Raw genomic sequence first — 17,733 nt, forward strand, 5'->3', positions numbered from 1 at the left:
TATCAATAGAGCCCACATACTTTGGGAATGGTGCCATTACCGAGGGCAGTAGGTCAGCAAGAGTTGTCGTTGTGGCCGTATTAATGTTGCGGCTGCTATAGCAGTTATTATTATTATTAGTTTGACGAACATGCGTCTGAACCTCGAATTTTATAAGGTAATGATCGGACAATACTTTAGTATACGGGAGTATCGTAACTTTGGAAGCGGTGATACCCCTGACAAGCACTAGGTCTATCGTATTACCGTTGCGATGCGTGGGTTCATTTATTATTTGTGTGAGACCACAGCTATCAATTATACTCTGGAGCGCTACGCACGGTGGGTCCGATGGGGTATTCATGTGGATATTAAAGTCCCCCATTATGATTATATTATCGGCGTGTGTCACTAGATCAGCAACGAACTCTGAGAATTCATTGATAAAGTCCCGAACAGGGCCCTGGGGGGCGGTAGATAACAGCCAGGTGTAGAGGCAGCGGTGTGACAGACCTCATAGTAAGCACCTCAAACGATTTATATTTATTATTTATCTTAGGACTAAGGTTAAAGTTTTCGTTGTATATTAGTGCGACCCCCCCACCCCTTTTAAGCGGACGGGCAATATGCGCATGTGTAAAGTTAGGAGGACATGCCTCATTTAGCGCAAAAAAGTCGTTTGGTTTAAGCCAGGTTTCGCTGAGACCGATGACGTTAAGATTGTTGTCTCTGATGATATCATTAACTAACAACGTTTTGGGAGACAATGATCTTATGTTTAAAAAACCTATATTATAGGTAGTGGGCTGTTTTAGGGAATTTTTTATCAAATTATCCGTAGTAGCAATATTAATAATGTTGTGTTTATTATGCCCAGTGTATTCCGTATAATTACGACCATATCTAGGAATTGATACGACGGGAATGTTCCGATTGTTTGATTGTTGCTTTGATAAACTGCACGCATCATGGTTAGCCTCCTCAGTAACGGGGATTTTCCGATTGTTTGTTTGTTGCTTTGATAAACTGCACGCATCATAGTTAGCCACCTCAGTAAAACACATGTCCAACTCTGAAACACTCAAAGCAGAAAAAACTTGTTCTAATTCAACAGACTCCTTACCCAGACCAGTAGTCTCGCATTTTCCATCTAAATCCGTCTTCAGGGTGGAGGGAAGTGGTGTTCTGTGGGGATTAGCCTTCTGCTTTGTTTTTAGCCCCGCTCGACATCCGCGTTTCCGATCACACCGCTGGCGTCTGCTCCGTAGACGGCCCCCGCTGCTACTAGACTCCCCTGCTTCACAGGCCGCTGGATGTAGCCGCCGACGTATTCCCATGCTAGTTAGCAAGTCTAGCACGCAAGTGTCTATCGGTCCAAAACGGCCCGATGTGTCCACATCCAGAAGTGTCTGGCGGTCGTACGTGATCACGGAGTGACCACGATGTGAGCCAGCCATGAAGTCTGCAGAACTGTCCGGCATTTCCACCAAATGTTCCATCTTTAGCAAGAGCACCGCAGTGTCGCAGCCCGTCCGGGCGCCGCCATCTTGCAAGTATCTATATATCTATACATGTATGTATGAGGTATATGTATACAGGTGTGTATGAGGTATATGTATACAGGTGTGGATGAGGTATATGTATACCTGTATGTATGAGGTATATGTATACAGGTGTGAATGAGGTATATGTAGTATGAGGTATATGTATACAGGTGTGTATGAGGTATATGTATACATGTATGTATGAGGTATATGTATACAGGTATGTATGAGGTATATGTATACAGGTGTGTATGAGGTATATGTAGTATGAGGTATATGTATACAGGTGTGTATGAGGTATATGTATACAGGTATGTATGAGGTATATGTAGTATGAGGTATATGTATACAGGTGTGTATGAGGTATATGTATACAGGTGTGTATGAGGTATATGTAGTATGAGGTATATGAAGTATGAGGTATATGTATACAGGTGTGTATGAGGTATATGTAGTATGAGGTATATGTATACAGGTGTGTATGAGGTATATGTATACAGGTGTGTATGAGGTATATGTATACAGGTATGTATACAGGTGTGTATGAGGTATAAGTAGTATGAGGTATATGTATACAGGTGTATATGAGGTATATGTATACATGTATGTATGAGGTATATGTATACAGGTGTGTATTAGGTATATGTATACAGGTATGTATGAGGTATATGTAGTATGAGGTATATGTATACAGGTGTGTATGAGGTATATGTATACAGGTGTGTATGAGGTATATGTAGTATGAGGTATATGTATACAGGTGTGTATGAGGTATATGTATACAGGTGTGTATGAGGTATATGTATACAGGTGTGTATGAGGTATATGTAGTATGAGGTATATGTATACAGGTGTGTATGAGGTATATGTATACAGGTGTGTATGAGGTATATGTATACAGGTGTGTATGAGGTATATGTATACAGGTATGTATGAGGTATATGTAGTATGAGGTATATGTATACAGGTGTGTATGAGGTATATGTATACAGGTGTGTATGAGGTATATGTATACAGGTGTGTATGAGGTATATGTATACAGGTATGTATGAGGTATATGTATACAGGTGTGTATGAGGTATATGTATACAGGTGTGTATGAGGTATATGTAGTATGAGGTATATGTATACAGGTGTGTATGAGGTATATGTATACATGTATGTATGAGGTATATGTATACAGGTGTGAATGAGGTATATGTATACATGTATGTATGAGGTATATGTATACAGGTATGTATGAAGTATATGTATACAGGTGTATATGAGGTATATGTATACAGGTGTATATGAGGTATATGTAGACAGGTGTGTATGAGGTATATGTATACAGTTGTATATGAGGTATATGTATATAAGTGTATATGAGGTATATGTATACAGGTGTGTATGAGGTATATGTATACAGGTGTATATGAGGTATATGTATACAGGTGTGTATGAGGTATATGTAGTATGAGGTATATGTATACAGGTGTGTATGAGGTATATGTATGAAGTATATGTATACAGGTGTATATGAGGTATATGTATACAGGTGTGTATGAGGTATATGTATACAGGTGTATATGAGGTATATGTATACAGGTGTATATGAGGTATATGTATACAGGTGTATATGAGGTATATGTATACAGGTGTGTATGAGGTATATGTATACAGGTGTATATGAGGTATATGTATACAGGTGTGTATGAGGTATATGTAGTATGAGGTATATGTATACAGGTGTGAATGAGGTATAAGTATGAAGTATATGTATACAGGTGTATATGAGGTATATGTATACAGGTGTGTATGAGGTATATGTATACAGGTGTATATGAGGTATATGTATACAGGTGTATATGAGGTATATGTATACAGGTGTGTATGAGGTATATGTATACAGGTGTATATGAGGTATATGTATACAGGTGTGTATGAGGTATATGTAGTATGAGGTATATGTATACAGGTGTGTATGAGGTATATGTATGAAGTATATGTATACAGGTGTATATGAGGTATATGTATACAGGTGTGTATGAGGTATATGTATACAGGTGTATATGAGGTATATGTATACAGGTGTATATGAGGTATATGTATACAGGTGTGTATGAGGTATATGTAGTATGAGGTATATGTATACAGGTGTGTATGAGGTATATGTATACAGGTGTGTATGAGGTATATGTATACAGGTGTGTATGAGGTATATGTATACAGGTATGTATGAGGTATATGTATACAGGTGTGTATGAGGTATATGTATACAGGTGTGTATGAGGTATATGTAGTATGAGGTATATGTATACAGGTGTGTATGAGGTATATGTATACATGTATGTATGAGGTATATGTATACAGGTGTGAATGAGGTATATGTATACATGTATGTATGAGGTATATGTATACAGGTATGTATGAAGTATATGTATACAGGTGTATATGAGGTATATGTATACAGGTGTATATGAGGTATATGTAGACAGGTGTGTATGAGGTATATGTATACAGTTGTATATGAGGTATATGTATATAAGTGTATATGAGGTATATGTATACAGGTGTGTATGAGGTATATGTATACAGGTGTATATGAGGTATATGTATACAGGTGTGTATGAGGTATATGTAGTATGAGGTATATGTATACAGGTGTGTATGAGGTATATGTATGAAGTATATGTATACAGGTGTATATGAGGTATATGTATACAGGTGTGTATGAGGTATATGTATACAGGTGTATATGAGGTATATGTATACAGGTGTATATGAGGTATATGTATACAGGTGTATATGAGGTATATGTATACAGGTGTGTATGAGGTATATGTATACAGGTGTATATGAGGTATATGTATACAGGTGTGTATGAGGTATATGTAGTATGAGGTATATGTATACAGGTGTGAATGAGGTATAAGTATGAAGTATATGTATACAGGTGTATATGAGGTATATGTATACAGGTGTGTATGAGGTATATGTATACAGGTGTATATGAGGTATATGTATACAGGTGTATATGAGGTATATGTATACAGGTGTGTATGAGGTATATGTATACAGGTGTATATGAGGTATATGTATACAGGTGTGTATGAGGTATATGTAGTATGAGGTATATGTATACAGGTGTGTATGAGGTATATGTATGAAGTATATGTATACAGGTGTATATGAGGTATATGTATACAGGTGTGTATGAGGTATATGTATACAGGTGTATATGAGGTATATGTATACAGGTGTATATGAGGTATATGTATACAGGTGTATATGAGGTATATGTATACAGGTGTGTATGAGGTATATGTATACAGGTGTATATGAGGTATATGTATACAGGTGTGTATGAGGTATATGTAGTATGAGGTATATGTATACAGGTGTGAATGAGGTATATGTATGAAGTATATGTATACAGGTGTATATGAGGTATATGTATACAGGTGTGTATGAGGTATATGTATACAGGTGTATATGAGGTATATGTATACAGGTGTATATGAGGTATATGTATACAGGTGTGTATGAGGTATATGTATACAGGTGTATATGAGGTATATGTATACAGGTGTGTATGAGGTATATGTTGTATGAGGTATATGTATACAGGTGTGTATGAGGTACATGTATACATGTATGTATGAGGTATATGTATACAGGTGTGAATGAGGTATATGTATACATGTATGTATGAGGTATATGTATACAGGTATGTATGAGGTATATGTATACAGGTGTATATGAGGTATATGTATACAGGTGTATATGAGGTATATGTATACAGGTGTGTATGAGGTATATGTATACAGGTATGTATGAGGTATATGTATACAGGTGTATATGAGGTATATGTATACAAGTGTATATGAGGTATATGTATACAGGTGTGTATGAGGTATATGTATACAGGTGTATATGAGGTATATGTATACAGGTGTGTATGAGGTATATGTAGTATGAGGTATATGTATACAGGTGTGAATGAGGTATATGTATGAAGTATATGTATACAGGTGTATATGAGGTATATGTATACAGGTGTGAATGAGGTATATGTATACAGGTGTATATGAGGTATATGTATACAGGTGTATATGAGGTATATGTATACAGGTGTGTATGAGGTATATGTATACAGGTGTATATGAGGTATATGTATACAGGTGAGTATGAGGTATATGTAGTATGAGGTATATGTATACAGGTGTGTATGAGGTATATGTATGAAGTATATGTATACAGGTGTATATGAGGTATATGTATACAGGTGTGTATGAGGTATATGTATACAGGTGTATATGAGGTATATGTATACAGGTGTATATGAGGTATATGTATACAGGTGTATATGAGGTATATGTATACAGGTGTGTATGAGGTATATGTATACAGGTGTATATGAGGTATATGTATACAGGTGTGTATGAGGTATATGTAGTATGAGGTATATGTATACAGGTGTGAATGAGGTATATGTATGAAGTATATGTATACAGGTGTATATGAGGTATATGTATACAGGTGTGTATGAGGTATATGTATACAGGTGTATATGAGGTATATGTATACAGGTGTATATGAGGTATATGTATACAGGTGTGTATGAGGTATATGTATACAGGTGTATATGAGGTATATGTATACAGGTGTGTATGAGGTATATGTAGTATGAGGTATATGTATACAGGTGTGTATGAGGTACATGTATACATGTATGTATGAGGTATATGTATACAGGTGTGAATGAGGTATATGTATACATGTATGTATGAGGTATATGTATACAGGTATGTATGAGGTATATGTATACAGGTGTATATGAGGTATATGTATACAGGTGTATATGAGGTATATGTATACAGGTGTGTATGAGGTATATGTATACAGGTATGTATGAGGTATATGTATACAGGTGTATATGAGGTATATGTATACAAGTGTATATGAGGTATATGTATACAGGTGTGTATGAGGTATATGTATACAGGTGTATATGAGGTATATGTATACAGGTGTATATGAGGTATATGTATACAGGTGTGCATGAGGTATATGTATACAGGTGTATATGAGGTATATGTATACAGGTGTATATGAGGTATAAGTATACAGGTTAGACAACGTACATGAAGTTTTGTTGAGACTTTGAATGCATTTTTAAAGTGATTTCGAGGTAGAACTGATTGCTAACATTAGCTGCATTGTTAGCCACCAAGAAGGAGACAAAGTTGACATGTTTGAATGCAAAAAATACTCATCTTTTTGTCCTCTTGTGTCTCATAATGTTTGTGAAGGACAGACAAGATTCCCCAAAAAGTTCCCCTTCAAGTGCTCTGAATGTACTTCGACTCGGATGTGGGATGAAAGACTTTGACACCACATTGACGTCCTCCCCTTTTTTTTTTTTAGGTTTGCAGGCCGACCCGGACGCTACGTGTACGTCTTTAACGACTACCGCATGGAGGAGGTGAGAAGGTGTGGTCACGTCCACTGTGGAGACGACACAGGTGCTGACCAAGGTGTTTCCCACAGTGTGCACCTGGAGGCTGCCTGATCGAGCTGTGCATCCAGCTCAGTATCATCATGCTGGGCAAGCAGCTCATCCAGAACAACATCTTTGAGATCGGCATCCCGTAAGTGGAACACGTTCCTCTTCTTCTGGGGTTTGACCTCCGATAAGCCAGCGTGTAATGTGCCGGGTGTTGCATCATCAGTGCAGGTGGTGATCCATCCTGAGGGCTGTTTGGGACACTTAGGAATGTGTGCACTTTACAGTCTTCTTGTAATCAGACAATATCTTCAGTTTGTTAGATGCAATTTTTACCTATACCGAAAATACGGTCTGACTACGACAACATTTGAAAGAGTGTATGAACAGGAAGACAAAATGAAGCTTTTTGAGCAGGAAGGTGTGGACTTCTTACCACAAACCCCGTTTCCATATGAGTTGAGAAATTGTGTTAGATGTAAATATAAACAGAATACAATGATTTGCAAATCCTTTTCAAGCCACATTCAGTTGAATATGCTACAAAGACAACATATTTGATGTTCAAACTCATAAACTTTATTTTTTATTTTACTAATAATAATTAGGGTCCTTGGCCCATGGCAAAGGACTCCACAGGAGTCCTTTGCCATGGGCCAAGGACCCTATTGAAACTGCTGTGTTTTATTATTATTCCGCACCTACGCGCTGTAATTTGACCCCCTTAACATGCTTCAAAACTCACCAAATTCGACACACGTCGGTATAGCAAACCTTCCCAACATATTAAGCAACCAATCCCCCAAAATGAAAATTGCGCTCTAGCGCCCCCTAGGAAAAAATTACAGACAAAACTGCATGTAACTTCTGTTAGGAATGTCATAGCGACATGAAACAAAAACTCCTATGTAGGTCTGACTTAGACCCAATTTTCATACACTCACTTCTTTCAGCAAAAACCCCTTCAAAATAAAATGTTCGGAAAAAAAATGCAATTTTTGCCTCTTTGCGCTGTAATTTGACCCCTTTAAAATGCTTCAAAAGTCACCAAACTTGGCGCACACATAAGGACTGGCGAATATTGCGATCTAATGAAAAAAAAAAAAACCCAAAACTCAAAATTGCTCTCTAGCGCTATTTTTGAATAAAACACTGAAAAAACTGCTCCTAGGAAGAAAACACAGACAAAATTGCTTGTAACTTTCGGTAAGAATGTCGGAGAGACATGAAACAAAAACCTCTATGTAGGTCTCGCTTAGACCTACATTTCATAGATTGACAACCCCCAACAAAAATCAACAGGAAGTTTGCAATCCCCCCTTCAAAACAAAAGTTTTGTAAAAACCGGTCACCTTTCTTCAAACATTATTTCCTCTGAGTGTGTTTGTTGTTTTGGCTTCAAACTCGCACAGGAGATGGATTGAACCCTTCTGATTAAAAGTATAGAACAGAGTTTTGATAAGTTCTCAGGTTTTGATTTTACGCGCCTTCAAAGAACCCCTGTGCAAAGTCTCCTAAAAAATGTCATTTTTGCCTCTTTGAGCTGTTATTTGACCCCCTTAAAATGCTTCTAAACTCACCAAACTTGACACACACATCAGGTCTGGCAAAAATTGCGATCTGATGAAAAAACCTAACCTCAAAACTCAAAATTGCGCTCTACCGCCCCCCTAGGAATACAACACGGACAAACTGCTCCTAGGAAGAAAACACAGACAAAACTGCTTGTAACTTCCAGTAGGAATGTCAGAGAGACATGAAACAAAAAACACTATGTAGGTCTCACTTAGACCTACATTTGAATAATTAACATACTTTAGCAAAAATCAACAGGAAGTTTGATATTTTCACTTCAATACAACAAGTGCATTACTTTCACAATGCATTAGATTCTCAAAATAGTGGCTCCAAGGCGTCTTCTAACGCTTATCCGGCCGTCGGTCTCGGGGGCAGCAGCCAAAGGCGGACCCGACCAACGCTGCTTGCAGCTTTAATTAACTTAGAATTTCATGGCTGCAACACGTGCCAAAGTAGTTGGGAAAGGGCATGTTCACCACTGTGTTACATCACCTTTTCTTTTAACAACACTCAATAAACGTTTGGGAACTGAGGAAACTAATTGTTGAAGCTTTGAAAGTGGAATTCTTTCCCATTCTTGTTTTATGTAGAGCTTCAGTCCTTCAACAGTCTCCGCTGTCCTATTTTACGCTTCATAATGCGCCACACATTCATTTTCCATGGGAGACTGGTCTGGACTGCAGGCGGGCCAGGAAAGTACCCGCACTCTTTTTTTTACGAAGCCACGCTGTTGTAACACGTGCTGAATGTGGCTGGGCATTGTCTTGCTGAAATAAGCAGGGGCGTCCATGAAAAAGACGGCGCTTAGATGTCAGCATATGTTGTTCCAAAACCTGTATGTACCTTTCAGCATTAATGGTGCCTTCACAGATGTGTAAGTTACCCATGCCTTGGGCACTAATGCACCCCCATACCATCACACATGCTGGCTTTTCAACTTTGCGTCGATAACAGTCTAGATGGTTCGCTTCCCTTTTGGTGCGGATGACACGATGCCAAATTTTTCAAAAACAGTTTGAAATGTGGACTCGTCAGAGCACAGAACACTTTTCCACTTTGTCGGGCCCAGAGAAGCCGGCGGCGTTTCTGGATGTTGTTGATAAATGGCTTTCGCTTTGCATAGTAGAGCTTTAACTCGCTCTTACAGATGTAGCGACCAACTGTATTTAGTGACAGTGGTTTTCTGAAGTGTGGTGATATCCTTCAGAGATTGATGTGGGTTTTTGATACAGTGCCGTCTGAGGGATGGAAGGTCACGGTCATTCAATGTTGGTTTCCGGCCATGCCGCTTACGTGGAGTGATTTCTCCAGATTCTCTGAACCTTTTGATGATATTATGGAGCGTAGATGTTGAAATCCCTAAATTTCTTGCAATTGCACTTTGAGAAACGTTGTTTTTCAACTGTTTGACTATTTGCTCACGCAGTTGTGGACAAAGGGGTGTACCTCGCCCCATCCTTTCTTGTGAAAGACTGAGCATTTTTTGGGAAGCTGTTTTTATACCCAATCATGGCACCCACCTGTTCCCAATTAGCCTGCACACCTGTGGGATGTTCCAAATGAGTGTTTGATGAGCATTCCTCAACTTTATCAGTATTATTCTAAAGTTAATGATTATTTGCAAAAAAAAAATGTTTATGAGTTTGAACATCAAATATGTTGTCTTTGTAGCATATTCAATTGAATATGGGTTGAAAAGGATTTGCAAATCATTGTATTCTGTTTATATTTACATCCAACACCATTTCCCAACTCATATGGAAACAGTGTCTTTATATATATATATATATATATATATATATATATATATATATATACATGTACATACATGTATATATATGCATACATATAAACACAATGTCATTATTAACAATGAAACAAGGTACATGTGTGCATACATATAAACAGAATGCCATCATGTAACGCTCAATTAAACATCCCTAAACTGTGCTAGCTCTGTCGCTAACACCAGTGTAGTGCTAAACTCATGTCCCGATACAGTTTGGCCCATAAACTAACTCTTAATTGGAAGTATTTGTTGATGTAACCAAATACCTCCACCAAGCCTTGTTTTTAAAATTCCGGGACCTAAGGGGATCCCAAATACACAAGAATGTGTACCAACAAGTAAGAAAAGTAGGTTTTGCATTATAGGATCCCAACTTAAGAGTTGTTTTGAGATGAGAATAAAGGAAAAGCCTAGAAAATAAAGTCAAAAATAGTCTACAATCTTCTTAAAATAACATTTAGCTATGCTCATTATTTCAGCTAACAAAAACACAAAAAGTTAAATAAAGTGTGTTGAAACACGCAAATAATTGACCTTGGTGTTTTTATAGGTGGGACACACTCACAAAGAGGGTTAGGGCTCTCCTCTCAATCACAGTCCATATGGTTATGGATTAAATTGATTGCAAACAGGCCAAACAGATGGGCGGAAATGTTACTCTACTTTTATCAAATTTGGATTTATTTTTGGGGCAAAATGTGATTGAATTCCAGGTTTTTTTAATGTCTTTTTACTACTCCCTTTTTTGAGTGCACTGTAATCAACTTGCAACATAACAATTAGCTGAGAGACAGCTCTTATCCTAAGAAACTCTTCAGTACTGCTGTCGTTTTCAATCATTTGCCAACATCTGGTACCTAATGTTGTGGCCAGTTTGTTTATTGAGTCTATATTTGATGTGTCTATGGCCTCCATCGCCACAGGAAGCTGAAGAAGTTGGTGCGCACGCTGAAGGACAAGGGCGTAGCGGAGAAGGAGGCGGAGGAGGAGAGGCCGCCACAACAGTGGAACCTGGACTACGCCCTGGCCCCCTTCGAGGGCCTCACGCCTGAATACATGGAGATGAGTGAGTTGGCAAACAAACACATGGTACACCTAGAAAGTCCACTACCTGCTTCTACTTCCTGTCAAAGCGCTATGCCTGAGTCCTTTGCCATGGGCCAAGGACCCTATTGAAACTGCTGTGTTTTATTATTATTCCGCACCTACGCGCTGTAATTTGACCCCCTTAACATGCTTCAAAACTCACCAAATTTGACACACACGTCGGTATAGCAAACCTTCCCAACATATTAAGCAACCAATCCCCCAAAATGAAAATTTCGCTCTAGCGCCCCCTAGGAAAAAAATTACAGACAAAACTGCATGTAACTTCTGTTAGGAATGGCATAGCGACATGAAACAAAAACTCCTATGTAGGTCTGACTTAGACCCAATTTTCATACACTCACTTCTTTCAGCAAAAATCTACAGGAAGTTGGCAAAAACCCCTTCAAAATAAAATGTTCGCAAAAAATGCAATTTTTGCCTCTTTGCGCTGTAATTTGACCCCTTTAAAATGCTTCAAAAGTCACCAAACTTGGCGCACACATAAGGACTGGCGAATATTGCGATCTAATGAAAAAACCAAACCCCAAAACTCAAAATTGCACTGAAAAAACTGCTCCTAGGAAGAAAACACAGACAAAATTGCTTGTAACTTCCGGTAAGAATGTCGGAGAGACATGAAACAAAAACCTCTATGTAGGTCTCGCTTAGACCTACATTTCATAGATTGACAACCCCCATGAAAAATCAACAGGAAGTTTGCAATCCCCCCTTCCAAACAAAAGTTTTGTAAAAACCGGTCACCTTTCTTCAAACATTATCTCCTCTGAGTGCGTTTGTTGTTTTGGCTTCAAACTCGCATACGAGAGGGATTGAACCCTTCTGTTTAAAAGTATAGAACAGAGTTTTGATAAGTTCTCAGGTTTTGATTTTACGTGCCTTCAAAGAACCCTTGTGCAAAGTCTCCCTAAAAAATGTTATTTTGGCCTCTTTGAGCTGTTATTTGACCCCCTTAAAATGCTTCTAAACTCACCAAACTTGACACACACATCAGGTCTGGCAAAAATTGCGATCTGATGAAAAAAACCTAACCTCAAAACTCAAAATTGCGCTCTACCGCCCCCCTAGGAATTCAACACGGACAAACTGCTCCTAGGTTGAAAACACAGACAAAACTGCTTGTAACTTCCGGTAGGAATGTCAAAGAGACATGAAACAAAAAACACTATGTAGGTCTCACTTAGACCTACATTTTAATAATTAACATACTTTAGCAAAAATCAACAGGAAGTTTGATATTTTCACTTCAATACAGCAACTGCATTACTTTCACAATGCATTAGATTGTGAAAATAGTGGCTCCAAGGCGTCTTCTAACGCTTATCCGGCCGTGGGTCTCGGGGGCAGCAGCCAAAGGCGGACCCGACCAACGCTGCTTTCAGCTTTAATTATCTTTGTTGCTTTTAAATCAATTCATCATTTTTCAAAAATCAATCAAAAAACAAAAAAAAGAAAGGTTAATGTTGAAATAGATTTTTTTTTTAAATCGATTGAGAAATGTTGCAAATAAGTATTGCGATTAATTCCCTCCCAAAAATGTTTCTTTTTACAAACATAATTATTTTTGTTGATTTTAAATTGATTAATAGTTTTACTTTTTTTTTTTTTTAAATATATCACTTAGTAATTGTTACTATCATTCTTAAAAACTCTTTAATTTTACATTCTAAATTATTATTGTTGATTAATAAATTCACAATTTTCCAAAATAAATTAAGAGAAATAATTCATGTTCTTTTTTTGCGATAAAAATAATGTTTTAATAATTTTTAAAGAATGTATTTATACCCAAAATGATATGTAATTATTATTATTATTATTATTATAAAAAAATGTAATTGACTTATAATTTTCATAAAATCAATAAAAAAATATATATAAATTTTTAAGTGTTAAAAAAACCCAAATGAAAATCAGTTTTTAAAAATAGTTTTTTAGGCCCATCCATCCATCCATCCATCATCTTCCGCTTATCCGAGGTCGGGTCGCGGGGGCAGCAGCCTAAGCAGGGAAGCCCAGACTTCCCTATCTCCAGCCACTTCGTCTAGCTCTTCCCGGGGGATCCCGAGGCGTTCCCAGGCCAGCCGGGAGACATAGTCTTTCCAACGTGTCCTGGGTCTTCCCCGTGGCCTCCTACCAGCTGGACGTGCCCTAAACACATCCCTAGGGAGGCGTTCGGGTGGCATCCTGACCAGATGCCCGAACCACCTCATCTGGCTCCTCTCGATGTGGAGGAGCAGCGGCTTTACGTTGAGCTCCTCCCGGATGGCAGAGCTTCTCACCCTATCTCTAAGGGAGAGCCCCGCCACCCGGCGGAGGAAACTCATTTCGGCCGCTTGTACCCGTGATCTTATCCTTTCGGTCATGACCCAAAGCTCATGACCATAGGTGAGGATGGGAACGTAGATCGACCGGTAAATTGAGAGCTTTGCCTTCCGGCTCAGCTCCTTCTTCACCACAACGGATCGATACAACGTCCGCATTACTGAAGACGCCGCACCGATCCGCCTGTCGATCTCACGATCCACTCTTCCCCCACTCGTGAACAAGACTCCTAGGTACTTGAACTCCTCCACTTGGGGCAGGGTCTCCTCCCCAACCCGGAGATGGCACTCCACCCTTTTCCGGGCGAGAACCATGGACTCGGACTTGGAGGTGCTGATTCTCATTCCGGTCGCTTCACACTCGGCTGCGAACCGATCCAGTGAGAGCTGAAGATCCCGGCCAGATGAAGCCATCAGGACTACATCATCTGCAAAAGCAGAGACCCAATCCCGTGGCCACCAAACCGGAACCCCTCAACGCCTTGACTGCGCCTAGAAATTCTGTCCATAAAAGTTATGAACAGAATCGGTGACAAAGGACAGCCTTGGCGGAGTCCAACCTTCACTGGAAACGTGTCCGACTTACTGCCAGCAATGCGGACCAAGCTCTGACACTGATCATACAGGGAGCGGACCGCCACAATAAGACATTCCGATACCCCATACTCTCTGAGCACTCCCCACAGGACTTCCCGAGGGACACGGTCGAATGCCTTCTCCAAGTCCACAAAGCACATGTAGACTGGTTGGGCAAACTCCCATGCACCCTCAAGAACCCTGCCCAGAGTATAGAGCTGGTCCACAGTTCCACGACCAGGACGAAAACCACACTGTTCCTCCTGAATCCGAGGTTCGACTATCCGGCGAAGCCTCCTCTCCAGTACACCTGAATAAACCTTACCGGGAAGGCTGAGGAGTGTGATCCCACGATAGTTGGAACACACCCTCCGGTCCCCCTTCTTAAAGAGAGGGACCACCACCCCGGTCTGCCAATCCAGAGGTACCGCCCCCGATGTCCACGCGATGCTGCAGAGTCTTGTCAACCAAGACAGCCCCACAGCATCCAGAGCCTTAAGGAACTCCGGGCGGATCTCATCCACCCCCGGGGCCTTGCCGCCAAGGAGCTTTTTAACTACCTCAGCGACCTCAGCCCCAGAAATAGGAGAGTCCACTACAGATTCCCCAGGCACCGCTTCCTCAAAGAAAGACGTGTTGGTGGGATTGAGGAGGTCTTCGAAGTATTCCCTCCACCGATCCACAACATCCGCAGTCGAAGTCAGCAGAACACCATCCGCACCATACACGGTGTTGATAGTGCACTGCTTCCCCTTCCTGAGGCGCCGTATGGTGGTCCAGAATCGCTTCGAAGCCGTCCGGAAGTCGTTTTCCATGGCTTCCCCGAACTCTTCCCATGTCCGAGTTTTTGCCTCCGCGACCGCTAAAGCTGCACACCGCTTGGCCCGTCGGTACCCGTCCACTGCCTCCGGAGTCCTATGAGCCAAAAGAACCCGATAGGACTCCTTCTTCAGCTTGACGGCATCCCTCACTGCTGGTGTCCACCAACGGGTTCTGGGATTACCGCCACGACAGGCACCAACAACCTTGCGGCCACAGCTCCAATCAGCCGCCTCGACAATAGAGGTTCGGAACATGGTCCACTCGGACTCAATGTCCCGCACCTCCCTCGTGACATGTTCAAAGTTCTCCCGGAGGTGTGAATTGAAACTCTCTCTGACAGGAGACTCTGCCAGACGTTCCCAGCAGACCCTCACAATGCGCTTGGGCCTGCCAGGTCTGTCCGGCATCCTCCCCCACCATCGCAGCCAACTCACCACCAGGTGGTGATCGGTAGAAAGCTCCGCCCCTCTCTTCACCCGAGTGTCCAAAACATAAGGCCGCAAATCCGATGACACAACTACAAAGTCGATCATGGAACTGCGGCCTAGGGTGTCCTGGTGCCAAGTGCACATATGGACACCCTTATGTTTGAACATGGTGTTTGTTATCGACAAACTGTGACGAGCACAAAAGTCCAATAACAAAACACCACTCGGGTTTAGATCCGGGCGACCATTCTTCCCAATCACGCCTCTCCAGGTTTCACTGTCGTTGCCAACATGAGCGTTGAAGTCTCCCAGTAGGACAAGGGAATCACCCGGTGGAGCACTTTCCAGTACTCCCTCGAGTGTACCCAAAAAGGGTGGGTATTCTGAACTGCTGTTTGGTGCGTAAGCACAAACAACAGTCAGGACCCGTCCCCCCACCCGAAGGCGAAGGGAAGCTACCCTCTCGTCCACTGGGTTGAACTCAAACGTACAGGCTTTGAGCCGGGGGGCAACCAGAATTGCCACCCCAGCCCGTCGCCTCTCACTGCCGGCAACGCCAGAGTGGAAGAGGGTCCAGTCCCTCTCGAGAGAACTGGTTCCAGAGCCCTTGCTGTGCGTCGAGGTGAGTCCGACTATATCCAGCCGGAACTTCTCTACCTCGCGCACTAGCTCAGGCTCTTTCCCCCCCAGTGAGGTGACGTTCCACGTCCCAAGAGCTAGGTTCTGTAGCCGAGGATCGGACCGCCAAGTGCCCTGCCTTCGGCTGCCGCCCAGCTCACAATGCACCCGACCTCTATGGCCCCTCCTATGAGTGGTGAGCCCATTGGAGGGATGACCCACGTTGCCTCTTCGGGCTGTGCCCGGCCGGGCCCCATGGGAACAGGCCCGACCACCAGGCGCTCGCCATCGTGCCCCAACTCCGGGCCTGGCTCCAGAGCGGGGCCCCGGTGACCCACGTCCGGGCGAGGGAAATCTGGGTTCATTTCGTTGTAATTCCATAGAAGTCTTTGAGCTGCTCTTTGTCTGATCACTCACCTAGGACCTGTTTGTCTTGGGAGACCCTACCAGGGGGCATGAAAACCCCCAGACAACATAGCTCCTAGGATCATTGGGACACGCAAACTCCTCTACCACGGTAAGGTAGCAGCTCAGAGAGGAGGTTTTTTAGGCCATGTCCACGCATCAAGAAGGAGCTCATCTAAACAATAATCTGTTTTTAAACATCCTCATTATAAATATTCTACCGAATAATTCATTGTGAGAATCTGTTTGAATGGAGAACAGCTCCAACTTTTACATCTCAGGTGTTTTTTTCCCCCCCTCATAATGTTACAAGTTTATTTTGGTACAAGTTCTTAATTTACAATTTATTATGTGAGGTTTTATTTGACTAATTTCAACAATCTTGCAAAAATATTGACAAAAAAAATTGACTTTTTATTATCATATTAATATATTTTTCATTTTAAAAAATAGTCAAATACATGTCCCATGACTACAACCTAATTCTTAACTACTGACAATTTGCACCCAATTTTTCTAATTAAAATGTTTTGGTTTATTAACTTTCTTTTTTTTTTTAACTTGATTAAAAATGACAGAATTTTTTTTTTTTTTGTGTGAAATTGCAACTTTTTTGTGTGTATTGTGCTTTTTCTTGGTATTATTATAAAGACCTAATTCTCATATGCATGTCCAATAACTCCGACTTAACTCTTAATTACTTAAAATCTGCACCGAATTCTTCTAATTAAAATGTTTTGGTTTATTAACTTTTTTTTTTTTTTTACTTGACCAAAAATGAGAAAACATTTTTGTGAAATTGCAACTTTTTTGTGCGTATTGTGCTTTTTCTTCGTATTATTATGAAGACCTAATTCTCATAATGTGACAAAAATTGCAAGAATTTTCGTAGAAAATGGACCTTTCTTGTACGACTGAATAATTTTTATTGACACATTTTGACTGAAAAAGTTATAACATTTCACAATTTTTTTTTTGCCTTTTTTATACTATTTAGACTTGATTCTCATAAATCCAAGTTGATTTTAAATGTGCAAATTTTTTTACTCATAGCTCGGTTGGTAGAGCGGCCGTG

General features: G+C 40.6%; 1 protein-coding gene across 2 annotated transcripts in view; it reads left to right on the forward strand.

Moving 5' to 3' along the window:
- ano2b (anoctamin 2b) overlaps positions 1–17,733 on the forward strand; it is a 176,693-nt gene that overhangs the window by 138,237 nt on the left and 20,723 nt on the right. For both annotated transcript variants that reach the window (XM_061914224.1, XM_061914225.1), the window contains 3 exons: positions 6,933–6,990; positions 7,056–7,156; positions 11,302–11,444. In XM_061914224.1, coding sequence (XP_061770208.1) covers positions 6,933–6,990; positions 7,056–7,156; positions 11,302–11,444 — 302 coding nt within the window. The remainder of the gene's footprint in view (positions 1–6,932; positions 6,991–7,055; positions 7,157–11,301; positions 11,445–17,733) is intronic.

This window comes from Nerophis ophidion, linkage group LG10 (genome assembly GCF_033978795.1).
Source record: "Nerophis ophidion isolate RoL-2023_Sa linkage group LG10, RoL_Noph_v1.0, whole genome shotgun sequence".
NCBI classification, from domain to species: Eukaryota; Metazoa; Chordata; class Actinopteri; order Syngnathiformes; family Syngnathidae; genus Nerophis; species Nerophis ophidion.